The sequence below is a fragment of the Colobus angolensis genome, unplaced genomic scaffold, assembly GCF_000951035.1.
Source record: "Colobus angolensis palliatus isolate OR3802 unplaced genomic scaffold, Cang.pa_1.0 Scaffold90, whole genome shotgun sequence".
In the NCBI taxonomy this organism is placed as follows: domain Eukaryota; kingdom Metazoa; phylum Chordata; class Mammalia; order Primates; family Cercopithecidae; genus Colobus; species Colobus angolensis.
This window is the reverse complement of record NW_012122932.1, coordinates 4,562,203-4,590,027: the sequence shown is the minus strand read 5'-3', so window position 1 is coordinate 4,590,027 and position 27,825 is coordinate 4,562,203. Positions and strand designations below refer to the sequence as shown.

At 52.9% G+C, this 27,825-nt stretch overlaps 1 protein-coding gene across 2 annotated transcripts in view; it reads left to right on the top strand.

Moving 5' to 3' along the window:
* CAMK2A (calcium/calmodulin-dependent protein kinase II alpha) overlaps window positions 1-27,825 on the top strand; it is a 71,360-nt gene that overhangs the window by 36,295 nt on the left and 7,240 nt on the right. The window contains exons 7-17 of one of the 2 annotated variants that reach the window (XM_011931554.1): window positions 649-751; window positions 2,138-2,221; window positions 2,359-2,453; window positions 3,409-3,531; window positions 3,910-3,993; window positions 5,821-5,863; window positions 8,431-8,471; window positions 13,757-13,789; window positions 14,744-14,792; window positions 22,486-22,561; window positions 25,683-25,777. In XM_011931554.1, coding sequence (XP_011786944.1) covers window positions 649-751; window positions 2,138-2,221; window positions 2,359-2,453; window positions 3,409-3,531; window positions 3,910-3,993; window positions 5,821-5,863; window positions 8,431-8,471; window positions 13,757-13,789; window positions 14,744-14,792; window positions 22,486-22,561; window positions 25,683-25,777 — 826 coding nt within the window. The remainder of the gene's footprint in view (window positions 1-648; window positions 752-2,137; window positions 2,222-2,358; window positions 2,454-3,408; window positions 3,532-3,909; window positions 3,994-5,820; window positions 5,864-8,430; window positions 8,472-13,756; window positions 13,790-14,743; window positions 14,793-22,485; window positions 22,562-25,682; window positions 25,778-27,825) is intronic. The other variant, XM_011931555.1, reaches the window with a different exon arrangement.

Here is a 27,825-nt window from a genome sequence, read left to right as displayed (position 1 = left end):
CAGAGGATGCCTGAGGCCTTCCCCTCTAGATAGAGTAACCGTGGAGGGCCTCCTCCATGGGGTGACATGAGACTGAGGGCTGGACAAAGCAGAGGGGCCAGCCTTGTGAAGCTTGGGGGAAAAAATTAGAGGAGGAAAACAGGGAGCGCAAAGGCCCTGAGGTGGAAACAAGATGGACTGTTTCACGGGGCGTAAGAAGGCCACTGTGGAAAATGTAGCTAATAATACCTACCTGAAAGGGTCATTGAGATGATACATAAGATGATGCACGCAGAACATTTAACCAGAGGCTGGCATATAGTAGGGGCACAATCAATGCTGCTGCTGCTACTGCTTTCTTATTGTGGTGGTGACAGTACTACCCCGCTCTCACCTCAGCCCGGCCCCAGACCCTGAAGTGGGGAGGGAGGAGTGGCCGACGGAGAAAGAGCCTTTCTGTTGTAGCGGATGGAGGTCTTGCCATAGGGTAGTCCCCTCTCGTGGACTGAGACTCAGGAACCCGAGGCGGGGCTGGAGATGAGAGCAGGGGCCCCGGAGGGCCGGGCTGTTCTTCCTGTGAGCCCAGGCCCCCAGAGGTGAGGCTCTGAATCTGCTGACTGTCTCTTGGCGCTTTCCTCCCCTTCCTCCCTCTTCTCTGGTCCTGACAAGCCTGAGAATCTGTTGCTGGCCTCCAAGCTCAAGGGTGCCGCAGTGAAGCTGGCAGACTTTGGCCTGGCCATAGAGGTGGAGGGGGAGCAGCAGGCATGGTTTGGTAAGTGGGGTGGGCTGGCAGGAGTGTTGGGGGTCAGCACTCATTTGTGTTGACACATCAGCCTCTGGGAACCCCCTGCCTGAGTGGGTATGGCTGGAGATGCTGTTGGGCCAGCCGGGGCTGGTAGAGCAGAGGCCCTGCCCCACCTAGCCTCTGAGCCACTGGGCAGCACCCATCTGTGTCCCCAGGGCCCAGGCAGGGGAACCTACGGGCTTCCACAGGGCTCCCTGGGGCCCCCTCTCTCCTTTCCTGTCACTCCCCTCTGCCATCTCTCCTCCCCAAAGGGCTCTCTGTGGTTGAAGGCCTTAGGGAAGTTTCCACAGAGCTGCCCTAATAGTCTACGTGCTTAAGATTATTATCCTGATTTTAAAGATGAGGAAAAAAGCGGCAGGAAACTTGCAGAAGGTCAAGAAAGTTTGAAAGGGATAGACCAGGACTTCAACTCAGATGATCCAGCCTGCTTTGTGATTTTGGTATAACTGGGCCTCTTTCAGCTACCTGGGAGTACTTTTTAGTGGGCAATATTGAGACATGGTTAAGAACCAGAGTTCTGGGTTCAAATCCAGACTTTGCTACTTATAAGATATGTGACTTTGGCTAAGTCACTTCACCTCTCTGTGCCTTCATTCCTCATCTGTAAAATGGGGATAATAATTGTATGTTCCTCAGGAGTCATGTCAGGATTAAATGTGACCAGGCATATGACGAGCCTCAGCCCAATGCTTAGCATATACACTCAGTAACTTGTAACTATTCTTAAAATTACTTGTTAGAATACCTTGGGTGTCCATTATTTCAATTGACCCTCTCAACAACACTGGGAGGCACTTAAGATAGAAATCTCTAATCCTTCATTTGACAGATGAGGAAATAAGGACTAGAAGATAAAGAGACTTACCCAAGGGGCAAAGTCAGTTAGGACAGGCCTCCCGACGTCCCATGACCAACTTCAACAAGGGGGTGCAGAGTGGGCCAGGATTTAGCTCTCAGCCTGGGGCTGATATGGCAGGTGCATTTCATCTTGAAGCCACCAGCAATGGATCGCTAGTGGCTCCTGGAAGAGTGGTGCTGAGAAGCTTATGATCCTGAGTCAGGACCCAGTAGGAAGAAGCTCTGTGACTGATTACCACTGGCTCTGAAGTAGGAAGTGGTGACAGGTGTGCTGGGTAGTTGTCGGTCTGGTCTAGAGGCTTTGCTGGCTCATCAGGCTTATGTCTTGGGCCGACTGGGGTTGCACAATACAAGCCCAAGTGCACCTGAGGGACAGGGGCTGTTTTCCCCAGCTCCAGAACAACCCTCATCCCCTCTTCCAGCAGGATCTTGCTCCAGGTTACTTACGAGACAACCTCTGTGTATGTGTCTGCCTGTCTGTGTGTCTGGGAGCAGGGTTTGCAGGGACTCCTGGATACCTCTCCCCAGAAGTGCTGCGGAAGGACCCATACGGGAAGCCTGTGGACCTGTGGGCTTGTGGTGAGTTCATCCTAAGGCCCTTTAGTGCCCCTGGCTGCACCCTGGCCTCTGGGGCCCCCTCTCTCCTTTCCCATCACTCCCCTCCCCCTATGTCTCCTCCCCACCGCGGGCTGAAGGTTCTCTGGTCCTCTCTCCAGGGGTCATCCTGTACATCCTGCTGGTTGGGTACCCCCCATTCTGGGATGAGGACCAGCACCGCCTGTACCAGCAGATCAAAGCCGGCGCCTATGATGTGAGTGTCGCTCCTCTCTTTAGCCCCCAGCATCCTCTGGTGCCCTTCCAATGAAAGCCAGCGCCAAGCCACTCTCTAGTTCTGGTGCAGGGGTGAACCCCAGGGTAGCATGAAGGCTGACCAGGGCCAGGTGGTTACCATGCTGTGCCCAATGATTGGAGATTTATCCTGTGGGGCCCCAGAAGGCAAGAAGCAGCACCAAAATGGAGTGAGGAGTGGGGGAGAGGCAGCCTCCCAAGCCAGGCTTTCTCTCTTTCTCTCTCATATATACAAATAATAATAGCTAACAATTCTATAGCACTCTTCTGAATGTTTTACACATATTATTATGTTTAATCCTCACACCAATCTATGCCATAGGTATTGCTACTATTCCCATTTTACATATAGAGAAGCTGAGCTACAGAGAGGTCAAGTAACTGCCCAAATCACATAGCTAAGAAATGGTAGAGGCGGAATTTGAGCCTAGGCAGTCTGGCTCTACCATCCATGCTTCTAACTACCAAGCTATATTGCTTTTATGCAGATAGCTATTAAGCTCTGTGCTGTATGTTTTATATTGTATTTAGTTCTCATAACATCTCTAGAGATAGCTCATGGGGTCCTGTGACTTACCCGGGTGACACAACCCAGGAGGCAGAGCCAGGACTTGAACCTAGGCCTTTTGATTCTGAAGTCTGGGCTAAAGCCACTGGCCGGCTGCTCTCCAAATAAGGCACAGTCTCAGAATGATGGATGGACGGAGGCCTCCTTTCCCTCCGCTGTGTTCTGATTGGTACGGGGCCAGGGGGCCCTGCCCCTCCCCTGTAGTGAGGAGCCCCAACTCCTCCTGGTGTGGATGTCCGAGTGGATGGGCAGTAGGACCCCTGCCTGCTCCCCTGCCAGTCAGGGGCTGGGGGATCGCAGGGGTGGCCTGGGGCAGGCTGGGCAAACCTGGCCTCTCTGCCCCTTCCAGTTCCCATCACCAGAATGGGACACCGTCACCCCGGAAGCCAAGGATCTGATCAATAAGATGCTGACCATTAACCCATCCAAACGCATCACAGCTGCCGAAGCCCTTAAGCACCCCTGGATCTCGGTGAGCCTCCCTCGGCAGGACCTCTCCCAGGAGCCCCTCCAGACCTCATGGTCCAGGCCCCTACAGAGTTCTGGCCCTGCCCCTGGCCCCTGGGGCCGAGAGGGCTTAATCCAAGAGACTGCCCCTGCTGTGGTTTTCAGGGGTAATGTGGAAATGAGGAGTGAATATTCTGGGTTGGCATACAACTGACTGTGCTACTGGCATTGTATGTCTGGTGCCAGGATGCTAAACACCCTGAAACATCGCCTAGAGCAATGAATTGTTCCCCCCAAGATGTCAACCACACCTCCATTAAGACGCCCTGCTGAGTGGTATCCTTGGGTGGGCCTGTCTTCCAGCCTGCCTTCCATTCACAGCCCTCTCCCCTACTTCCTCCAGCACCGCTCCACCGTGGCATCCTGCATGCACAGACAGGAGACCGTGGACTGCCTGAAGAAGTTCAATGCCAGGAGGAAACTGAAGGTAACAGGTCCTCACCCTCCACAGTCCTGGCCATAGGACTAACTCTGCCTGGGTCTCCACAGAGGCCAGGAGACTCACTCACTAGTTCTTTCTTTCACTGATTCAATAAGCATTTATTGAACACCTGCTGCATGCTGGACAGCAGGCTGGGCTTGGGGAGTGAGCGGTAAGTGACTGAGCCCTTGCTCTAGTGGAGAGGACAGACAAGTTCCTGGGGTGTTACCGGGCAGTGGTGAGTGCTGTGCCTGGGTAAGCCTCAAGGTGGTGGGAGAACGCAGCAGGACAATGGTATTCTGGGTCTGGAGCCAGGGGCGTTTAAGCTGAGACCTTGGAGGAAAAGCAGGTATTAGCCAAGTTAGAGACAGAATGGGAACGTGTGGCCAGTTGCGGTGGCTCACGCCTGTAATCCCAACACTTTGGGAGGCCGAGGTGGATAGATCATCTGAGGTCAGGAGTTCGAGACCAGACTGGCCAATGTGGTGAAACCCCGTCTCTGCTAAAAATACAAAAATTAGCCAGGTATGGTGGTGCACGCCTGTAATCCCAGCTACTCAGGAGGCTGAGGAAGGAGAATCGCTTGAACCTGGGAGGCGGAGGTTGCAGTGAGCGAGATTGTGCCACTGCACTCCAGCCTGGGTAACAGAGCAAGACTCCATCTCAAAAAAATAAAAAGAAAGGGAACATGTTCCAGACAGAGGGAACAGCCTGTGCAGAAGTTTGGAAGTGCGGCTGACCCCTTAGGGGCACCACAAGTGGTCCAGAGTGGCTGGGGAGAGCTTCGGGGGTGAGATGAGACTGAACATGAGACCTTCATGGGGGAGGGGCCCCAGCTGCCAAGTATTGTGGAGGAATGGCTGAGGCACTCAGATAGTGATCGTGGCCCTGATGAAGCTCAGTGGGACCCAGGTGGGCCCAGAGCTTCACATTCTTGCAGGTTCTGTGTGCTCTCAGGGTGGTGACAGCTCCTGGCGTGGCCTTTGCCGGGCACTGAGGGACCCCTGGCCCGTGGAACAGAGGAGTCATCAGCACACTGGGGATGATGAGGGAAGAGGGGGAGGCCCCGGCTCTTGTGGAACGTCCTTACCTGCCGCTCCCAGGCCTGGAGTGGAGGCTCAAGATGGGGACACAGACCAAGGGGTGGTGGCCAGCATGATGCCAGGAGAACTGAGTCCCATCCCCATCCTGCAGTGGAAGCTGTGTCACAGAGGAAGTCTCAAAATATCAGAATCAGGGATTCTTAACATCATAAGCAGTGGGATTCAGACGGTGTCAAGTCAGGTCTGAATCAGATGGCTCTGGAACCAAAGGGGCCATTGGCCCCCAGCCTGCTTGTTGATGGAAGAGGCTTTCTCCACTTCGAGGGTCCTCCTGGGATTCTCTGAGCTCAGGGGACATGGAGGGATGAGCTAGTCCTGGAGCAAGATGCTCTCAGCATGGGGCAGAGAGCTAAGAGGTGGGGACACGAGGTCTACTGTTGTTGCCCAAGCAAGAAAAGTCCATCGTCTTTAGCAGCCTCTGCTGGTAGGTGTCCCTCAAGTTAAGTACATCAGCTTGGGCCAGGCCAAGGGGTCCATTAATATCTGCCCCTAGGGCGGCCTTGTCCTAGGAGCTGTACTGGCTAAAGCCTAGCTCACTCCGACTTCTCCAGGGGGCGAGGGACGGGCTCTGGGCCGGGTTTGGGGTTGGGACAAATGGAGGGGCTGGACAGAGACTTTGGCTTCCTCTCTGAATGCAGTACCTGCCTCTCCTTCCCCATGGCCCTCCCGTCTCTTTGTCCCTCCTTCACTCCGGCCTCCTCTCCTACTGCCTTCTTCTTATCTCTTGCAGGGAGCCATTCTCACCACGATGCTGGCCACCAGGAACTTCTCTGGTAGGTGGCAGGACCTTGGGGTCCCCAGTAAGCCCTGCACCAGTTTGTTGGGGGCACTGTCCTGTCAGATATTTGGGTGCCCCCAGGTCACTGGGCCTGGGGAGAGGGAGTTGCAGAGGACTCTGTGACTAAGGGCTTAGCTCATCTGCCCTGGCCTGTGCCCAGAAGTGAAGAGAGGTCAAACGTTAGCAAGCCCAGGGCCCACCAGGACTGGTTAGAGATTTAGTCTGGCTCCCTACTCCTACAGCAGTGCTGGGGTTCTCAGGCCAGACTGCCTAGAGGGGAAGGCTTCCGATTGCAGGGTGCTGAGGTCTAGGTGGGATGGAGCCAGGTCCAGGGAGTAACAATATTGCCCACCATGATTGGAGCCTTGTGCTACGCAGTCCTGTGCTTCCACTCAGATGGCCTGCATGACAAGGTAGCAGAGGGGATGCTGGGGGTGTTGCCATCCCTATTTTTGGGATGAGGAAGCAGAAGCTCAGGAAGGTGAGCTCTGACTTGTCCCAGGTCGCACGGCTAGAGAGGCAGAGCCTGCATTCAGCACAGGTTTGACCAACCCCAGAGCAAGTGCCCTTAACTGGGCTGGGTCACCATGGAGTCGAGGGCAGGAGCGTCCCAGGTCCTTGGCCAAACGGGGCTGGTGAAGGCAGGGAGTGCCCAATCACCTGAGGCATGTGGCTTCGCAGAGAGAAGGGGAAGGGATTATTGTCAGGGTTTAGCAAGAAGCTCCTCTTGGCACATCAGAGAGAGCTGGGGCCAGTGCCCGCCAGAGGCTTCCTTCTGGGGGAGCGCAGGCCGCTGGCAGGCAGCAGAGCAGATATAGATAGCAGATAGAGTAAAGCTCACCCGAGGGGCCCTCTGACTGGGGCTGGGGCCAGCCGAGAAAGCTGCTGCAGATTTGTGGCCAGCACCACAGCAAGAGGGCCGCTCTGAGAAGGGGGCAACCGACTGCATTGAGTGGGTCCACCTGCCCATGTAACCAGCTGGGAGGAGTGAGACCCAGAGGTGGGCAGATACTGTCACTTCTGACTGGGCTTTTCCCACCTCATTAAACTGCCTTCCCACCCTCTCCCTGGACAAGGATCCTACCATTCCGTAAACTGAAAGATGAGCTACCTAGACAGTCAGAGTCTTTTTTTAACAACTGAAGCACCCTAGAGAACTCTAGTCCTGAGCTCACAAAATGGCGGTCTGTGAGCTGGATTGAATCTCTTAATATGCTTTGTGGAAGTAGAGGTGTTTTAAAGAATTTTTCAAATGAGTTTCTAACACTTAAAAATTAGGAAATTTCATAGAACACCCCAGATTGCTCTCGTCTCTTGAAAAGTAGATGCTGTGGCCTCACTGGACCCACAATCCTGTGACAGTAGGCTGGAGCTGAGAGGGGCGTCCACCTTGAGGCTCGAGGAGAAAGCACTCCCCCTGCCCCACTGCACATCCTAGTCCAACCCCCCAAAGCCTGTGGCGAATGGACAACCATTCCTGTCAGCTTCGGGATCCAGAGGTGGCCCCTGCCTTGGTTTGCAAGTAGGGAGCTTGGAATGAGAACCTTGACGGGATCATAGGTGGAAATGTGGGGGTAACTGGGAAGGTAACCTGCCATGAGCCCCATGCCTCAGAGCCCCTGAGGCATCAGTGGCTCATGTGACTCTCCTCCTAACTCCTCGTCTCAAGGCCACCAGGAGAAGTCTTATCATGGCTACCATTTCCTGAGCATGTGCGGCATATGTGCCAAGTGCTGTGCTAAGTACTTCGCAGATACCTTGTTGCATTTAAGGTATTTGCTTAAGTCTGAAGCAGCCGGATGCCAGTGGGCAGGGCTGGACATTCAGGCCATTTCCTGGCTGATGCCTACTTCCAGGGCTCTGGCCAGGAAGTGAGGAGGGAGGTAAGGGGAAATGACAGCAGGGGAGGCCCCCAGAGAGCTGTTGCTCTGCTTGTCCCAGCCACCCGGGCCATAGCCAGAGCCAGCATGGGGCTCTGGAGTCTGAGGCTGGGGAGGTCTATATGGCCTGAGGAGAGAGGCAGGGGATAGGTGCTTTAGCAGGGTGGGCCCCAGTGGGGGCATCTGCTTCTTGTCACCCGTAAGACGCAGCCTGCAGCTGTCCAGAGTGAGTAGGCAGGGCTGACACATGACCTCCGCAGCAGCATGGGGCTAAAATTAGAGAGGGCCAGGGCCGGGAGGGCGTGTCCAGCCTGGGGCCAGGCAGCCAGGCCTAGGGTTGGCCACCGCCAGCACGGTGGTGACGGGAATTCAGAGGGAATCCCCGGGCTGAAACAGCAGCCCACAGTCCTGGGACGTGTTGGACACCTCCCTCAACCCATGAAGCCAGAGGGTTACGCTTGAGATTGCTGAGAAGGCGGGGAACCCAGGCCCACCCGGCGGGCGCCTGGCAGTCCCTGGGCTGCCAAGGAGGAAGGAGGAGGAAGAGGAGGAGGGGATCGCTGGGCCGGCTCTGCTCCCTGCGGTCTGCCCTCCGGCTGCCTGTGGATGCTGCTCTTCCTCGCCCTGTGGGCCCTGGTGCCCTGCCTGGTGTTGTTAACCCTCTACTTTTTCTCCTCCACAGGCGGGAAGAGTGGGGGAAACAAGAAGAGTGATGGTGTGAAGGTAAGCCCCTCCAGGAGCCCGGCAGGGCTTGGCTCTGGCAGCGTTTCTGCCAACAGAGACCGGCTTTCAGGCCTGGAGGAAGACCTGGGCCTTGCTGGTGGTGTCCTGGGCAGACGTGGGCCACATTCATGGCCAGGCTGTCTCCAGACCCAAAAGCTGGGCTTCGGTGCCCACCGTCACGCTGTGACTGTTGGGGCAGATGGGAGAAGGGGACTGGAGGAGGGTGGAAGTGACAGTCGTGCTGGGGCTGGGGCACACGCAAGGAAAGGGGCAGGTCAGAAGGGGATTTCTGTGGTTCTCCAGGGCTGGAGAGCTGGTGTGCAGGAGAGGGTGCAAGGAGATGACAGAAATGGTCATGAGGGGTGACCTCCGTCCTGCCTATGTGTGGGCTGGATCGGGCCCCTGCCCCCCGTACAGCTTAGTCCCACCCAGAAAGCTCGTGGAGGATGGACAGCCATTCCTCCAGGCTTTGGGTTCCAAGGTGCCCCCTCCCGCCAAAGCCTACTGGTGCTGGTTCAGTGCCAGAATCCCCTCCCGGCTCCAAGGGCCTGCCCTGTCCCACCCCTAGAGCCCGAGTTACCCTGCGGTCCCTCCACAACCTGCGGTCCTCCTTCCCGTCTCTTCTCTCTTCTCCCTCTGCTCTCTGGGGCCTGGTCCCCTGCTCTCTGCAGTTCCCTCCTCCTCTGCCACTCAATCTTATCCTCTCTTGAGACCCTGCCTTTTTCTGGGCTTAGAGCCCTACCTGGCTAGGGCCCCAGGGCTGGGGTATGCCCGGGACATCGGAAGGTGTGGGATGCTGTTTGAATACAGCCAGGTGTGCTGGTGGCTTGATGGCTTTGTTTAAAGAAGCATTTATGGTCTCTGGCCGCTGGTTTTGGTCTGTCAAGGTTGCATGGGAGGGAGTCTGGGCTAGATGTCCGAGGCCAGGATTGGGTCTCCCCTCTGCCCTTAGCCTTCTCCTCCCAGCTTGAGTTTTCCCATAAGTACAATGAGTGGGGTGTGAATTTGATGATCATTTCCAAGATTGCAGTTTTAAAAACAAACAAAAGAGGCAAGAAAATCCTATCTAATTATTCTCCCTTCTCATCTTGGGTGCTAGAGAAATGCATAAGTATTTGGTTATTAGTCCAAGACAGTGGTTTTCAAATTGAACTCTTTAGATCCCAAAGGTACTGACTGGGGAGGCACCTCTGGCAGTACATGGAGTGCAGTGGGATGTGGAAGGTGCCAGGTTTACATGGTTCTGGGCTTCTCATACCCACTTCAACCAGAACATGACCATGGTGAAGAGAGCCCTTGGGCTTGCCTGCAGCTAGACCTGGACTGGGTATTTACATTCCCTGAGCCTGTGCTTCTTCATTCATGCAATGAGGTTAAAAGAGGTCTCCACCTCCTAAGGCTATTGGTGAGGATTAACTAATACAATGGGCGTTGAGAGCTTAGCATGGTGCTGGTATGCAATACACACTGGTGAGATGCTAGGCACTATTATCTTTCCTCTATTTTATGTATTAGACTTTTGGGTAAGATTTCTCTTGAAAACAAAGTTTTCTCAAGAATATTTGAAAACTACAGATCTAAAGTCAACTTAATTTATAAAGTTAATAGGCACTCATTCCAAATCCTGTAATGGAATCTGGCATTGAATTTTGGCTTGCCTGCTGTTTTGGGTTAACCCTGAGCCAACTCCCCACCCCTCCGTGTGTAGGGGTAACGGAGGGATGTGCAGTGTGGGAGCTGCCAGCTTTGGAACAGCTGGGGCCCTCTCTGACCCCTGTGTGGAGATACTGAGCTAGGGGTGCTGGGCCCCCTGGGGAAAGCAGACTCCCTGGCCCTGATTTGGGGGATGTGGGGACAGAGACCACAGACACTAGTGGGTTAAGGAGGTAGAGCGAGAAGCTACCCTGGTCTACTTGGCTCTTGGATGTGGCCTTGGTAGAGGCTGGGCAAGGGGTCAGGAGAGGCCTCCATCAGGCTAGTTCTTGGGAAGAAATGCTAATTAGCTCTTTTAGGGCAAGGCCAGGAAGCAGAAGCTGTCAGATGGCAAGGACAGCTCACAGCATGGTGGGGCTCTGCAGGCTTTCCAGTGGGCACAGCTGGACAAAGCGTCACTGCTTCCTGCAGTGCAGGACAGACTTCTCAGGGTGGCCTGGGTGTGGAAGAAGAGGAGCTCGAAGGCCACTCCTGGCCCAACCATCTCTTTGTAGCTCAGCCTCCTTCACTCCCTTGGATGGAGGAGGGAAGAAGTCCTATTGGAAGATGAGAATAACCTGGGGGCCTGGCCCAGGATTTGGGGAACCTGGCCTGCCATGTCTTGCTCCTGGAAGAAGTGTGGGGAGAACAGCAGAGCTGGGGGTCCAGGTGCATTTTCAGTATGATTGAAACTGGATGGCAAGTCAAGAAGCCATGGGTTTGAGTCTGGGCCCTACCGTTCTCCCCCTGGGGGACTCAGGCCGGTGATTCTGTTGCCTGTTCCAGGGGAGCACAGCAGTTCTTTGCAGGGGGCTGGTGAGAGGGTCACAGCGGAAGGGCCTGGTGGAGCCACATCACAGGCTCCTTTAACTGTCTCACCTTCGGCCCAGTGGGGAGGCACACGTTCCTCCTACCGCTGGGTGGCTGGAGACAAACCCCATTTCATCCGGGGCTTAACTGAGGAGGCAGTGATTGGCTCCAGCACTGCAGGAATGGCAGAGATATGATGCTATATTGTACTTTATGGGCCTTGAAGGGCTTTTCAAGGCGAGTTTTGACTGTACTATTTCTATCATCCTTGCTAACCTTGGAACCATGCTTCCACATGTGGTTCTAAGAGATGTGATTTCTACTTTTGGTGAAAGAGGGAGATTTCTACTTTCAGTGAAAGTCCCTTTAAATCGAACTAAAGTGCTGATCAATGAGAGATTATTAGCATCATCGTCTGTGATTCAGGGAAGTAAAGCCTTTCTATCACCAAGAAGCAACGTACCCCTCCTGGCCACCCCTAGGCCTGGACTTCTAGGAGGAGGGCCGACTGCTCACTCCCCTCAGCCCCACTCACTGCCCCTGTTGGTGTCCCATTGTGCATCGTGACTTCTCTCCCCATGTCCCATCCTGTCACTGTGCGTCCGATTCTGATGCAGTCTCTGCTCTGTGTTTCCTCCTCGTGTCCCGCCTGGAAAATCCTGGCCCCTGCGCGGCTCCTCAGGTTTCTGCTGACAGCTGAGCTGTGTGGGACCTGGCCTCTTCCCCATTCTGTGCCTGGCCTGGCTCCAGCCAGGGAAGGAGGACAACTAGGAGAGAGGGGAGGGGAGTGTAGAGGAAAGAGGGGAAGAAGGAAGAGAGAGAGGAGGAGGAGAGGAGAAGGAAGAGGAAGGGAGAGGAGAAGACAGGAAGAAAAGAGAGGGGAAGGGAGAGGGGAGGAGAGGAGGGGAGAGAAAAGAGGAAAAGAAGGAGGAGAGGAAGAAGGAGGAGTTGAGGAGAGGGAAGAGGAAGGGAGAGGAGAAGAGAGGAAGAAAAGAGGAAGGAGGAGAGGGGAGGGGAGGAGAGGAGAGGACAGGAGAAGAGAGGAGAGGAAGAGGAGAAGAAGGAAGAGAGGAAGGAGGCGGAGGAGAGGAGAGGGAAGAGGTGGGGAAAGAAGAGAGGAGAAAAGAGGGAGGAGGAGAGGAGAGGAAGGAAGAGAAGAAGGAGGAGAGGGGAGGGTCAGGGAGCAGAGTAAAAGAGAGGAGTGGAGAAGAAGAGAAGAGAGGAAGAAAAGAGGAAGGAGGAGAGAGGGAAGGAGAGAGGGGAAGAGAGGAAGAAAAGAGGAAGGAGGAGAGGAAAGAGAGGAGGGAGGAGAGGGGAAGGGAGGGGAGGAGACGAGGGGCTGACTGTAGGCTGCTGACTGTGGAAACCACACCATCCAGCCCAGCTGGGGAAAATGCAGGGTCTGTGAGCATTTATGCCCCTGTGAGCACATGGGCATTGGAAGTGCCCAGTGAGCCACCCTGTCCCCTCTCTGGAGGCCCCGGATGGAAGGCACAGGGCCTTGAGTTCCTGGCAGGCAGAGGCTCACTGGATCTTAGAGTCAGAAACCCAGAATTAGACCTGAGACCCTCAAGGCATATCCAGCACCTCCCATGGCAAAGGCCTACCCTGTGGGCTCCTCGAGTCCCTTTGCAGCAGGCAGAGGGGCCTCCTGGCCTCTTCAGTGTAAGGGCATCTAGGATAGGATGAGCCTTTGGAGAGGGGTCTGACTATGGGTGCCTGGAGATCTGGACAGAGGAAAGAGTCTGAATGCAGGGCCTGGGTTCTAGCCTCAGCTCTGCTAGCGGGTGTCCATGAGGCTTTGGGCAGGCCACTGCACCTCTCTGGGCCTCAGTGTCTCATCTGTGCAATGCAAGGGTCAGTCTTCACCTACCACCTTCTGTGAATGGGAGTCTTTAAGACTCCTGGCTTGGAGAGCTGAGGGAAGGAGAAGGTAATTTACATTTGTCCCCCTCTCCCTCTCTTGGTTCCACAGCCAATATAGGGGGTGCTACAAATCCCCAAAATGCTAGTGTAGGCTGAATGGCAGGGCCAAAAGACTCAAGTTCTAGACCCAGCTCCGCTTCTGGCTGAGCCTCAGTTTCTCCATCAGCATAAAGGTATGGAATAGGCCAGCCACCGGGAGGTTGTGAGTGCAAGCTGGATTTCAAAGGCTACTTAGAAGACTGGCTCCCATGCTTGGCCCTGCTTTGGCATCACCTGCAGATATTGTTTCAAATGGAGATGCTCAGGCCGCACCCCAGACGTAGTTATCAAACTCCTCAGAGGGGACCCGGTTCTGTTTATTGTAACAAGTTTCCCAAGTGACTGTGACGGTCAACTGGGAATGAGGTCCTCCTAGCCGAGATGCATGGGGAGCCTAGGAGAAGACATTGGGCCTCACCTCCAGGCCTGAGCACCCTTTGTCTTTCAAGAGCACTGGAATCTGGAGGCCTCCAGTGACTGGCATCCAGAGCCAGGATTGGCTTTTGCCATCAGAGTTAGGCAGGGTGGGTAGCCCTGGTCCCAGGGAGGCTTGGCCATGAGCTTGGCTGTTAGATTGCTAGACCCAGACAGTGTGCATGAGGACCCAGAGCTTCAGGCCGGGGACTGGCCCTGCCAGGTCAACTGTTGCTGGTGGCCTTGACTCCTTGACTCCTTGTCCCGATGCCAAGCCGACAAAGGACTACAGAGGATGACCCTGAGGCCCATCCTCCTCCCAAACCTCACCTGTCGTTCCTCTGCTCCCTGCCGTTTTCACGCTGTGTCTTTTCCTGTCCCATCTCTTCTCCTTGTTTTTCCAGAAAAGAAAGTCCAGTTCCAGCGTTCAGTTAATGGTGAGTGTCTGCCGTCTCCTAACGCCGGTAAATGCTGGGCCTCGAACCCTTTGCTCCTGCCTCCCTCCTGCAGGCTGCACTGGGAACCTGGGGCGGGGAGAGGGTGCTCAGGGCGTGCTTGGTACGTGTGCCTTGTGTGACAATATGTGTGTTGTGTGTGTGTGTTGTTTGCGTGTTTCTGTTGACACCTCCAACTCCACGGCCCAGACCAGCAGGCTGACAGCAGACCTGAGACCCTCCTCGGGTAGGAAGGTGGATCTGAACCCAATCCTATGTCCAGCCCTTGGCTTCTCGCTTCTCCCTGCCCCCCTGCTTTAGACTCATCTCAGGCTTGGTTTGTGCCAATCGCGGCGAGGGTGGGGCTTGGTTTGGCCAAAGTAGTAGGTGCCACGGAGGCCCCTCTTGAGCTGGTATAAGGCTACCAGGCCCGCCGGTGGTAGGGGAGCCACCAGCCCTGCCTCTGTCTAGGGTCCAGTGGTGGCACGGTGGCCCACCTCCCTCTTCTGGTTCCATTGCTGTCTCACTCAGTCGTGTGGTTTTTCTCCCCTCTGAAGAGCCCACTCTCTCACACTAGGCCTCCGTCTCTCTCTCTTCCTCCCCTGCCAGTGTGTGTTCCTCCCCACTCTGCGGCCGCCATGGTGTCTCTCTGCTCCTCCACACCCCTTCTTCACCTCCTCGAGCAGAAAGGACCCAGCACTCCCCTCAGCTCTTCCAGAAAGGCCAGGGTTCTCCTTGCAGCCATCCCTTTCCTCCACCCCAGCCCCCGGCCACCTGCTCAGCTGGGCCCTCCCCGTATTGAGGCTGAAGAATCTGACAGGGTTTTCAGGACAGCATCTGGAAGGCAGAGCCTGTGAGGCTCACAGAAACCAGCCGCGTCACCAGGCAGCCAGGGCCTGGCCGTGCCTCGTCCCGCTCCCAGGCAGGCCTCACCATCTCCTGTATTCTCTTTGGCAGGAATCCTCAGAGAGCACCAACACCACCATCGAGGATGAAGACACCAAAGGTAGGGAGGGGCCTTCAGTGTGGGGACCCCTTAGACTTCCTGGAACCAGCTGGACAGACCCCCTTTTCCTGACAGCTCCCATGTGCCAACCTCGTTTCTTTTTTTTTTTTTTTTTATTTTTTTTTTTTTTTTTTTTTTTATTTTTTTTTTTTTTTTTTTTTTTTTTTTTTTTTTTTTTTTTTTTGAGGCGGAGTCTCGCTCTGTCGCCCGGACTGGAGTGCAGTGGCCGGATCTCAGCTCACTGCAAGCTCCGCCTTCCGGGTTTACGCCATTCTCCTGGCTCAGCCTCCCAAGTAGCTGGGACTACAGGCGCCCGCCACCTCGCCCGGCTAGTTTTTGTATTTTTAGTAGAGACGGGGTTTCACCGTGTTAGCCAGGATGGTCTCGCTTTCCTGACCTCGTGATCCGCCCGTCTCGGCCTCCCAAAGTGCTGGGATTACAGGCTTGAGCCACCGCCCCCGGCCCCAACCTCGTTTCTTACTTGTCTACAGAGAGCTTCACTCTGGTGCCTTATAAACTGGGCACACCGGGAGGCACCATTCCCATGGGGTGTACTAGAACTACTGCTGGTGCGTAGATAGGTTTTCTTATTTTATCTATTTTTTTTTTATTTTTTGAGATGGCGTCTTGCTCTGTCGCCCAGGCTGGAGTGCAGTGGCGCGATCTCGGCTCACTGCAACCTCTGCCTCCTGGGTTCAAGCGATCCTCCTGCCTCAGCTTTCCAAGTAGCTGGATGACAGATGCCCACCACCACACCTGGCTAATTTTTTGTATTCTTAGTACAGATGGGGTTTCACCATGTTGGCCAGACTGGTCTCAAACTCCTGACCCCAGGTGATCTGCCCACCTTGACCTCCCAAAGTGCTAGGATTACAGGCATGAGCCGCTGCGCCTGGCGGGTTTTCTTATTTTAGAGGATATATATTATATGTGTATTAGAGAAAAATTTAACACATTCAAGTCATAAGTGTTTGGTAATGGTATACATGTTCCTTTTGCAATAAGTGTTTTTGAGTTTCCTTTACTATTATTACTTCATTATTATATATTACCATTATTATTACTATTATTACTTCATTATTATTGCTATTAATAACAATAAAATTATTATTATTTTTTTAAAACATAAAGTAATAATAGTAAAGGAAAGGAGAGCAAAAATCCAGAAAGCTCCAGTGGCTGGAGTATGGGAAACACTGCATAAGACCCACCAAAGATGCCGGCGCCACTGAAGCTAGTGGCCAGCAGTCCTCAAAAGCTCTCAGGTGGGGGAAGTAAAGTGTCAGGTAACTGACTGGATTGTGAGCAAGAACAAAACAAAAATAGTTATAAGTGCTGCCATTTATGGAATGCTTGCCGTGCGCTAACCCCAGTCTCAGCACTTATCTGGACTGACTTCCTGGAGCGTCACAATAGCCCATGAAGTAGGTGTTGCCATGAACTTCATTCTACAGCTGAGGAAACAGAGGACAGAGAGGCCGGGTATGTTGGCCTGTACTCTGTTGTCCTGTGGCTCGCAAAGGATGGGGCTAGGATTTGAACTCAGGCAGTCGGATTCTAGAGCTTGGCTGGTAACCACCACTCTGAAGGCCTTGGTGCTGGAAAGTGCCCTTGGAGCTTGGAGGAAGGGGCAGGGATTGCTGACTTCTGCCCTGGGGGCACCAAATTCTCCAGGTGTTAGCAGCCAGCCCTCCTCCTTCCCCAGGACAGGGAGCTCAGTGGTTCACACACTCAGGTGTGTAGCAGAGATGCCTGGTGGTGTTGGTAGTGGGGGAGTCTCTGAAATATGAAAAAAAGCCGTTGACCTGGAGGGAACTCAGCAGTACCAGTTTAGATATTTTGCCTTAGAATTCAGAGATGGGAAAAAGAGCACTGTATTATGTAGGAAACATTTTTGTATAATTGTGATTCAGGCTTTAAGGCAGTTTTGACACACCACATACCACGGCTGCCTCCTGACGCTGCCAGGATGCCTGGAAGATGAGCCCCTCCCTGTGTGTGTCCCTTCCTGGTCATTCCCAACTTGGGGGGTTGTGGATACTCTGTCACCACAACGTGGCCCTAGAGCAAATCCATCTTCTGTGATGGCACCAGGGACAATTTGTAAAAATACATTATCTTGAACTACTCAGGAGGCTGAGGCAGGAGGATCGCTTGAGGCCAGGAGTTTAAGGCTGCAGTGACCTATGATGGTGTCTGTGAATAGCCACTACACTCCAGCCTGGGCAACACAGCAAGACCCTGTCTCTTTAAAAAAATGAATGAATGTATGAGAAAATACACTATCTTGAAGAATTCCCTGGTAGGGTCAAGTCAGCCTTCTAGTTTCACAAAAGTCCAGTGTTCTAACCACATTCCCAGCCCTGCCCCTGTGAATTTTGACTCCAAGGGTGTGTGGCAGGCCAAGAAATGGTGCTTCTAAGCCGTTCCCCTTATTTAAGGCTAGCTGTCCAATGGTAAGAGTTGAGCCCTGGGATGTTGAGGAGACTGGATAGATATAGCCACATAATCCTGGCCTCAGCAATAGGCAGGGACTGTGCAGGTAGTCTGGCTCTGTCTTCTCCACTGGAGTCCATTTGCTGAATGACTTCAGACAACTTGCTCAACCTCTCTGAGCTTCAGTTTCCTTAACAGTAAAGAGGTGATGAAAGTAGTACCAACCTTCATTGCTGTGCAGATGAAATGAGAAGATGCATATGAAATACACATATGTGTCTGGCCCAGAGAAACTGTTCAATAAATCTCAATTTCTTTTTTCAAACTGTAGTTCGTGGTTGAATGATAGGAAGCCAGGTGACATTTTCTTGGAGCACCAATTTTACTCAAAGATTATTTTAAGACAAATTTACATGTTAAACAGACAGAGAAATATTTGGAATAGAATACAACATTTGTATGTAATATTAAGGTAAATTAGGAGCCATCAAAGACGTTTTTCTCTTGGGGTAATGGCTTTGGGCTGCATCCCTGAGGTCTCACATTTGCTGTCATTACCCTCTGCTTTGGAGGATCAGGATGGGGCAATTTGCAAATCTGAATTTTGGCTCACTTTCCAGATTTCCCCCCTTTCCAGAGTGAAAGCTGAGGCCTAGCGAGGAGAAAGGGCACGTAGGGTTTATTAATGGTAGGACTGGGACCCTGTTTCCTGCCTCAGTTTTCCCACATGTAAAAAACCCCAGAAGCCATGTCTGATGGAAGAAATGCTCAACCGGGAGCTTCTCCCTGTGTTTGACAGGAAAGAGGAGTCCGTGTGCCTCCCCCAGGCTCTCCCGGCCTCAGAGAAAGTTTCCAGAGAACCGTTTTCTGGTGTTAATTTGTTAAGTCTTCTTACTAAGTGAGAATATCAGCTGGTGGGGTGGACTCTGACCTGACATTAAAGTTAATTAGAAATGTCATCCTCCAGGGAACATAGTCCCCTGAGGAGAGAAAGAGACATTAATATTTCAAAGCCCCTCTGGCTCACTGCACAGGCCTCTTGCCCTCTGAGCTGCATGGGGCTCTGCTTCCTCCCCACTCTCCCATCCCTCCAGATTTGCTCCATGAAAGATTAATTTCCTCTCCAACTAAAGAGCTACCTCTGCCTCGGGCAGAGGCATTCTGGGAAATATCAGTCAGGAATGCTGATCCCATCTCAGTCTTAGCATGCTGTATGATCTTGAGAGAGTGTCTTAACCTATCTGGGGTCTGGGCTTTCCCATCTGTAGGGGAGCGTTCCCAGATTGTCTGGGTGAACAGCTGGCAGAGGAGAAAGGCCAGTGGTTGCTACTAAGTAGCTGCTGAATGAACACAGCAGTGGGGCTGCTGAGGGCATGGTAGAGGCCCAGAATCAGAGTGGACTTCTCCAGATGTAAGAAGCACCAGGCCCCCAGATCTTCTGTCCCACAGAACAAAGCTAGGGAGATTCCTGCCCACTAGGCTTTATTGTTGGTAACTTGGTGTCCTGAGTAGCTGGCGACACAGCCAAGTCAGGCACTGTCTCAGGCTACATTAATAGAGGTATAATATCCAGAACAGGGGGAGGGGATAGAGAGTGCTACCCCGGACCTGAGAGTCTGCATTATTCAGGCCACACCTGAGATTGTGTGCGCATACTCAGAGAGGTGTCTAGACAGCTCCAGGACTCTCAAGGATTAAATGGCCAGCTTGAGTCAGTACCACATCCTGGAGGCCTTCAGCTCTGAGAAGACTGGGCATAGAGGCTGGGGAAGCATGTGTTCACTTCAGGGTCCCAGAAGGCGGAAGGAAGACAAGAACTCTATCTAGGGGGTTTCAGAAGGACAGATTTCAACTTGCAAGGAGAAGGAAGTGAAAATAGCCAGAGCCGTCCAACAGTGTGGCCAGCTTCCCGGCAGGCCACAAGCCCTGGGTTCCAACCAGAGCCACACCCCCTCATGCCAGGCTGCTGGGAAGCATCCCTGCCCCAGCTAGAGACTCCAGGATGTCCTCAGGAGGAAGTTCCAATTCAGAGATTCCCAGATGATAATAACCACACTCATTTCCCATGGGCCGGGCACTGCGCTAACTTCTTTACATAATGCAGCATCCTTTACCTAAGTGCTTGATCTAAAGGACTCGGAGCAGCAGCTGGCTCTCTGTGAGGACCAGGTACATGTTAGCTATTTCTATTGACATATTCTTAACTCTATCCTTAGAACAACTCTACAAGGTAAGTACTATTAGTATCTTCATTATACGTATAGAGAAACTGAGGCACTGGACGGTCCCTTGCCCAAGGGAACAGCCATTAAGTAAGTGGCAGAGCCAGAATCCAAACCCAGGGAGTCTGGCTCCAGAATCCATGCCCTCAGCCACTGTGCTAGATTCTCTGAGATGGCAGTGAGAAGCAACCCTCAGGAAACAGGCACTGAGCACAAGCTTGTGGAACGGTGAGCCAGAAGGGTCTTAAAGTCCATGCAGAGAAGGCAAGGAGAGTGAGTCAGGTCCCATGTTGGGAGCACGTGGGTTTGCTCTGGTTGTCACCCCTGATTCCATGTGGGAATGGCAAGAAAGAGGTAGCTCTGGACCGCGCGCAGTGACTCACACCTGTAATCCCAGCACTTTAAGGGCGAGGCGGGCAGATCACCTGAGGTCAGGAGCTCGTGACCAGGCTGGCCAACATGGTGAAACCTCATCTCCACTACAAATACAAAAATTAGCTGGGCGTGGTGGTGCATGCCTGTAATCCCAGCTACTCGGGAGGCTGAGGCAGGAGAATCGCTTGAACCCACGAGGGGGAGGTTACAGTGAGCTGTGACTGCACCACTGCACTCCTGCCTGGGCAATGCAGAGAGATCCTGTCTCACAAAAAAAAAAAAAAAAAAAAGAGGTGGCTCTGGCTGGGCTAGGCTTCTTCCCATCCTCAATCTCCAGCTTCTGGGAAGGAGGGCACAGGTGATCAGGAAGCCAGGTTCTGGATGTCCTAGGGACAGTGGCTACCAGGCAACTTGGGCAAGTACAAGGGGCAAGACAAAGATAGCAGTCCAGACTCTGATTTGGTCCCATTCACTCCATTCATTCACTCATTCATTCATTCACTCAACACATATGTATTGAGTGCTGCCTCTGCCCCGGCCCCAGGCAAGTCCCCAGAGAGAGAGGTGCAGCAACACCTGTGTGACCCAGTGGCACTCATGGTCTAAAAATGGACTCATTCCCAGCCCAGGTGATTCTGACTGGAGCCAGGAGAGAAAAGGGAATTAGCTGTTCACAGTGGTGACTGACATTGAATGATCACTGCTACATCTACCATGTGCCAAGGACGGTGCTGAGTGTGGTGTGGGAGAATGTGATGGACTTTGGAGCTGCAAACTCTAATTCGGGTCCCAGTCCCACCGAAGCTAATTATTTAGCTTCTTTCACCTTCAGATTGCTCATCTGTGACGTGGAAGTGAAGTTGTGCTGTGAAGCTCTGGAACGTGGTAGACTAAGCACATAGCACATGGCCTGGTACACTCATTCATTCATTCAGTGATAAAGATGTGTGGAGGCCAAGCCTGTTTCAGGCTCCAGGATGCAGTGAGCAAGGGATGTCACAGCCCAGCCCCCTTGAGCTCATCTATGAGTTGGGGCATAGATAAGCACTGGAGCAAAACAATTGCATGAGGTTAGTGTTATGGCAGGCAGTGAGCTGGGGCCTCAGGGGCCTGTGGAAAAGGCCCTGGGCCAGGAGTCAGGCTCTCCACCTGGTATGTGCTATGCCCTTGAGCAAATGACACCCCCCTCACTGGGCCTCAGTTTCCCTAAAGTTTGATAAGGAGGCTCTGGCCTCCAAGGGTTCTTCTAGCCTGGATGTTCTATGATTCTGTGTCCTCTGGGCCTGAGGTGAGCTCCTGTGTGGGGTGGCGTGGCATGAGCAACTGGTGAGGACAGGGCTGATGAGGGCCTCTGCTAGGCTTGGGCTCCCTCCCAGGCTCCCAGATTGAGAAATGCTGAGGCCAGACCTGAGCTTGCAATCCAGGCAATGTGTTCATCAATTCGCCTGAGACAGCTCCAGTGGTCCAATGAGCTGGCCAGGTTTAAAGCCAAGCTTAAGCCTGTGGAAGGAGGGAAAGGGGCCTGCCTCTGGGAGACTGAGCAGGGCTTCTGTTAGGCTTTGCCGGAAGCCAGGACATCTGGCTTCAAATTCCTCTATCACTGAGGCTCAGTTACCTCGTATATGAAGTGGGGGAAAGCTGACCTTGCCTACCTCCCAGGGTATTAGTGAAGAGCAGAGAGGCAACCCCTGGCAGGGGCCTAGGGAGGCAGGACATGGTCCCACTTATGAGGTGCACCCACTATGTGCCAGGCTTTGGCCAATGCTTCATGTACATCACATCACCCCACCCTCATAACAACCCTCGGAGAAGACTATCATCTCCATTTGACAGACCAGCAAACCACCTTGTGGCCCGCAGTTGCACAGCTTGAGGACCTGGACAGTCATTTAGATGAACATCTGTCTAAGCTGAAGCCTGCATTCTGTCCACTATGTATTTGGCTCTGAATGAATGAGAGGTGGTGGCATCCTCATTTTACAGATGGGAAAACGGAGGCTCAGAAAATCACACATCTAATAAGACTGCCATCTAACTCCACCAGAAAGACCAGCTGTTTGTGGTGTTTCTGTGGCAGACAGGGGAGGGCCAGGTCTCAGCAAATGGGATTCATTACGCCTAGAAAGTTCTGGGCAGCTCAGTGCCTAACTCCTGTCGGCACCCAAATACAGCAAGAAGCTCATCGAGGCTCAAGAGATGCGTATACCCTAAGATTTTTCTCAGAAGTCCTGGTTTTGGCCATAAGAAAGCCCCTGGCTCATGGCTATCAGTGACAGTGCCACAGTTGATCCTGTTTTGATTTACATGGCAAAGCAAAGGTGGTAGGAATAAGTATTTGGGAGCCAAGACCTGGATTTACATCAGGCGTAGGGTCAGCATGTCCACCATGTATTAGAGGCAAAGACCACCAACAGAGACACTGGCTCTGGCCTTTCACACCTTTGTTTCTTTGCCTTTCTGGGCCTCAGTTTCTTCTGTGGAATGGGGGTGATGATGCCTATCCCCCAGCAGCAATGTGAGGATAAATGAGATCATCTGCATGAGGTCTTCAGGTCCCAGCACAAGGTCTGGCACATGATAAGGACTCAAGAAATGGTAGTTGGTGCTTCATTACCATCACTATTATTATTACTATTTCTGTGTCCCCTTCTGCCTTACAGTGCGGAAACAGGAAATTATAAAAGTGACAGAGCAGCTGATTGAAGCCATAAGCAATGGAGATTTTGAGTCTTACACGTGAGTCAGCTGGGCTCATTCTGCATGTCCTGCCTGGATCGTTGTTCAGGGGGTACCAATGGCTATCTTTGGGGGTCCTTGTCTCCGATCCTCATCCACTCACTTTGCATGTGCTGTGAATCAGGCTGAACTCATATTTCTATTTTGCATGGATCGTTGTTCAGGGGGTACCAATGGCTATCTTTGGGGGTCCTCGTCTCCGATCCTCATCCACTCACTTTGCATGTGCTGTGAATCAGGCTGAACTCATATTTCTATTTTGCATCTGGACTTGATGCTTATACTGAGCTTTCTGTTCACAACACTTCCCTATATGTCAGTCCTCCTCCTCCTCCTATCCTTCCTCCTCCTCACATCTTGTTCCCTGGGAGGAACTCCAACAAAACTCCTTTGCTTCCCCAAGGAAAGAGGGGGTGGACAGCATCACAGCATGGGCTTCCTCAGGAGATGAGCTGGGAAGGTGGAAAGGGAGGCACATTCCCCTCATTCCTGCCCAGTAGATCTGAGTGCTCACCCGAGACTCCCTTGGACCTCTGACCTCAGATGGGCAGGAGCAGGCAGGATCCACAGGGCGTGTTCCTTCAGTGAGCAGGCATGAGCAGAAGTAATTCTAAGCGGAATCTGAACTCCTCTGAGAAATAAGGCAGCTTGCACAAAAGTAACATAAAATGAGACATCCCAAACACACCTGGACTCGCCTTTGGAAGGGCAGCTGTGTGTGCAGGGGCTGAGCTGGAGCACCCTGTGCTGCTCACTCACACCTTTCTGGCCTGGCCCGGCCCAGAAACAAACTTCACTTGGGCCCTCAGCTGGCCCCAGGGAGAGTAAATATTTTGGGCTTAGTCCTTAATATTTTGGCCAATGCTGACAAGGCCTGGGCCTGGAGACCAGACATATGCTTTTTGGAGGACAAAGACTGCCAACCAAGGCAGAGTTATTTTTGCCTGTTGGGTTAAAGTGAGTTGGGCATAACCTGGCTGGGGTTTGCTCTTTGGGTAGCCTGTTCCTGGTTTCCAGTGTGCCCAGAGCTGAAGTTTGCCTCTCAAAGGCTTGGCAAACCAGGTACATTCTTTTTTTTTTTTTTTTTTTTTTTTTTTTGAGATGGAGTCTCGCTCTGTCACCTAGGCTATAGTGCAGTGGTGTGGTGATCTCAGCTCACTGCAACCTCTGTCTCCCGGGTTCAAGCGATTCTCCTGCCGCAGCCTCCTGAGTAGCTGGGATTACAGGTGCATGCCACCACGCCCAGCTAATTTTTGTATTTTTAGTAGAGATGGGGTTTCACCATGTTGGTCAGGCTGGTCTCAAACTCCTGACCTCATGATCCACCCACCTCAGCCTCCCAAAGTGCTGGGATTACAGGCGTGAGCCACCACGGCGGCCTGCCAGGTGCATTCTAACTGTGGGAGAGTTTTCAGTGGCAGCAGGTGGCAAAGCCCCCTATAAGGTCACTGGCTCCCTCTGGAAGAACAAGGGGCTTAGAAGATGCATGTGTGGAACTGAGGGTGATGTGTACATATGTGTATGCATGCACTTGTACACATGTGTACACATTTGAGGCTGTGCACAAGGAGGGTGCGCAGGTGCGTGTGCATGTATATACCTGAGTGTTGCATAAAAGCACGGAAATAGGCTGTTAAGCTGGTCTTGCAGCCAGTTCTAGAAAGAATGGACTTGGAATGTATCATGCCAGTGGCTCTGAAAGCACACAGCCAGGGAGTGAAGGAAAGAGAGGTGGCCCCTGTGGTCCCCAAGCTCCTCAGTGGCACTTCTGGGGATCCTGGGGAACCTCTCCCACCTATGTGATGTCACTTCCTCTGACATCTGCAGCCTGCTCTAGGTTCTGACCCCTTGCCATGACCTCTGGGGTCCAGGATGCCCTGCGTAAACTTGAACATGTTCCTTCATCTCTCTGAGCCTCAGTTTCCCCATATGTACAATGGAGTTGGGGCAGATGACCTCCAAGTTCCTTCACTCTAGGAGGCAGGAACATCCAGGTGCCTCCAGGGTTGGGGCTTCTTCAGTGGGGGCGCTCAGTCTCCCACATGTCCGGACCTCCACTCTTGGGGGATTCTGGAGCTGAAAGGGTCCTGAGCATCCTGTTTGGTCCAAGCACAGTCCCCCAGCCCCTGGCTTAGGCCATCTAGAGAATTTGGGGTAAGGAGTAGAGAAGCAAGTTGTCTGGGGTCACCCAAACAGACAGGACAGAGCAGGGACAGTGCCCCCTGCAAATGCTCTCTCCAGCTCAGAAGGTGCTGGGCCTGACACCTTCTCCTGGGTATCTCCAATTCTACCCTGGGTTGGGAGCTTTGCTTGTCCTGGGACATTTCCTGTCCCTGGCTTCATTGCTATTGTCACAGGGGTCCATGTTATACCACAAAAGATCCCACAGAGCTGGAGATGGGAACGACAGCTTGTTCCCTTCCCCTGCCTAGCTGTCAGGGTCTCCCAGAAGACTAGGACCTGGAAGGGAACAGCAGCTGAAAATACACAGCCTCTGTCATGCCCTGTGCTTCTCCTCCCAGATATTACCTCATCTAATGCTATTTTTCTCATCTTACAGAAGAGGAAACTGAGGCTCACAGCCAAGGCTGCTGTTAACAATAGGGTACTTTTGTTCAAATGAGCAAAACTCACCCCTTCCGGGTATATACCTGGCTTGATGAGCACAAGTCACTTTTATGGGAAGGAAAAGGCCGTGTCCCCCATCCCGACCCCACAGGAAGACAAATGAGAGAAAGCCCCCTCTGGATCCACTGTCCTGAACCGGGGAGTGCAATTTGGAGAGCAGAGAGCAAGCTGAGTTTCCTCCCCACCAGCACCTTTAGTGCACCGCACAGCCCAGCACACCATCCATGGTGCTCTTGCTTAAAGGGGCTAAGCCACTTGCTTGGGGTCGCATAGCCATTGGTAGAGCCAGGGCCTGAACCCAGGCTTCTGAGATCTAGATGGCACCAACCCGTCAGTGATATCACATACTTTATAGCTTGCAAGCCCCTTCCCATCCACTAACTTCAATGATCCTGTGAGGTGGGTGCAATCATTCCTGTTTCACAGGCTCACCCTCCAAGGGTCCAGTGAGAAGCCGCCCCAGCCCCTCTTTCCTCTGGCTTCTTTCCCCCAGGAAGATGTGCGACCCTGGCATGACAGCCTTCGAACCTGAGGCCCTGGGGAACCTGGTTGAGGGCCTGGACTTCCATCGATTCTATTTTGAAAACCGTGAGCAATTCCTTCTCTCTGTGGTGCCTGTTGTCTGCTCTCGTTCCGTGTCCTGCCGGATGGCACAGCAGGGTGACGGGCAGGGCCCCAGGGGCGGCTCAGGAGCCAGCGAAGAGGAAGCTCCCGTGTGGACTGGGGTTGGTACCCTCTTGGTTCCCTCTCCTAACCCTGGCCCATTGACTACCAGCTGCCCCTCCTGTGGTTGAAGATGGGGCAGGCGAGGTCCCAGAGACCAGGGACATACAGGACAAGCCCTCCCAGACCTCTCCTGCCCATGACCCTGGGAGGAGCCTGGGGAGGGCCTTGATTCCCATATTATAGATAAGGAAGCCTTCCCACTGGCACACACACCCGAGTCACAGTTATCTTGATGCCTGGGGCCATCCCAGCTGCCCAGCTGGTCACAAGCTGGCTGGTGGGTTGTTATACAAGTGCCCTCTGTGGGTGGGCAGTCTGGGAAAGAGGTGAGGACAGAGAGCTCACACTGCTGTGCCCCTGCCTGTTTGTCTAGGTCTCTGTCCTGCATGTCTGTCCTTCCTGGGCCTCTCTTTTGCAGGAGAGACCTTGGCAGCTTTGCAACCAGGAGCGTCAGAGGGTTGAGGCTGGGCCTGACCCAGGGTGCTTTCTGCCTGTGTCTGTGTTCCCCTAGGCCAGGGATCAGAAATCAAAAGGCACACAGGTTAGAATCATGCAGCTTAGGACAGGGAGGAAGGACCTAAGAAGTGGTATATCTAGGGTGCCCCAAAGTCAAGGGCGTGCACCACTGAGGCTACACAGTGATTTCAGGTATATGTGGGCACCACTTAAAACAGCATTAGTTTACACAGTGAGAGAACTCTTTCCTTCTTAATTCTCTTTTAATACTCTGGCTCCATCGGGGGAAAGGCTCTGCTGGGTGCTAGCCTGTCTTCAACACCTCTCTGCCACTTTGTAATTTCCCTCTTTATCAAAGAGAAAGCAAATCTCAGGCTCAGATCTCTTTCAGGCAGGAGAATGGTACAAGGATTATGTAACTTTCTTTCATTTTCACAGGCCTTATTATTAGAACTTTATTCATTGTACTGATTGTTCATTAATGATTATGTCAATAAGTTTTATTTTAAAATAAATCTATAGCTGGGCGCAGTGGCTCACGCATGTAATCCCAGCACGGTGGGAGGCTGAGGCGGGTAGATCACTTGAAGTCAGGAGTTCGAGACCAGCCTGGCCAATGTGATGAAACCCCGTCTCTACTAAAAATACAAAAATTAGTTGACCGTGGTGGTGGATGCCTGTAATCCTTGCTACTAGGGAGGCTGAGGCTGCAGTGAGCCAACATTGCACCACTGCACTCCAGCCTGGGCGACAGAACAAGATTCAGTCTCCACAAAAAAACAAAAAACAAAAAACCTATAGAAATTAGTAAAGTGAATCAATTCAGGAAAATCCTTTTTTTTTTTTTTTTTGACTGAGTCTCACTCTGTTGCCCAGGCTGAAGTGCAGTGGCACGATCTTGGCTCACTGCAACCTCCACCTCCCAGATTCAAGCAATTCTCCTGCCTAAGCCTCCTGAGTAGCTGGGATCACAGGTGCCCGCCACCACACCCAGCTAATTTTTGTATTTTTAGTAGAGACGGGGTTTCACCATGTTGGCCAGGCTGGTCTCAAGCTCCTGACCTCAGGTGATCTGCCTGCCTCAGCCTCCCAAACTGCTGGGATTACAGGCGTGAGCCACCAAGCCCGCCCCAGGAAATACTTGAAAGAAGTGCGTACAGTGGCACTTGTGAATGGTAAAAGTAACAAAGAAGCTACTTCAGTGACTGATGTAGGATCTGGTCCAGCTCTTCATCATACAGAGGGGAAACTGAGGCTCAGAGAGAAGTGACTTGTCTAAAGGAATCCAGGAAGCCGGTGGCAGAACCTAGACCTGACTCACCCCAGTGCCCTTTCCCATCCCTGTAGCACCTACTGCACCTGCACGTTAGCAAACCCCCACTGGGACTGACACTCCTCTCCTGGCTTGCACCCTCTGTCACTGAACTTTATAGAGTACAGAGGCCAAGGACACC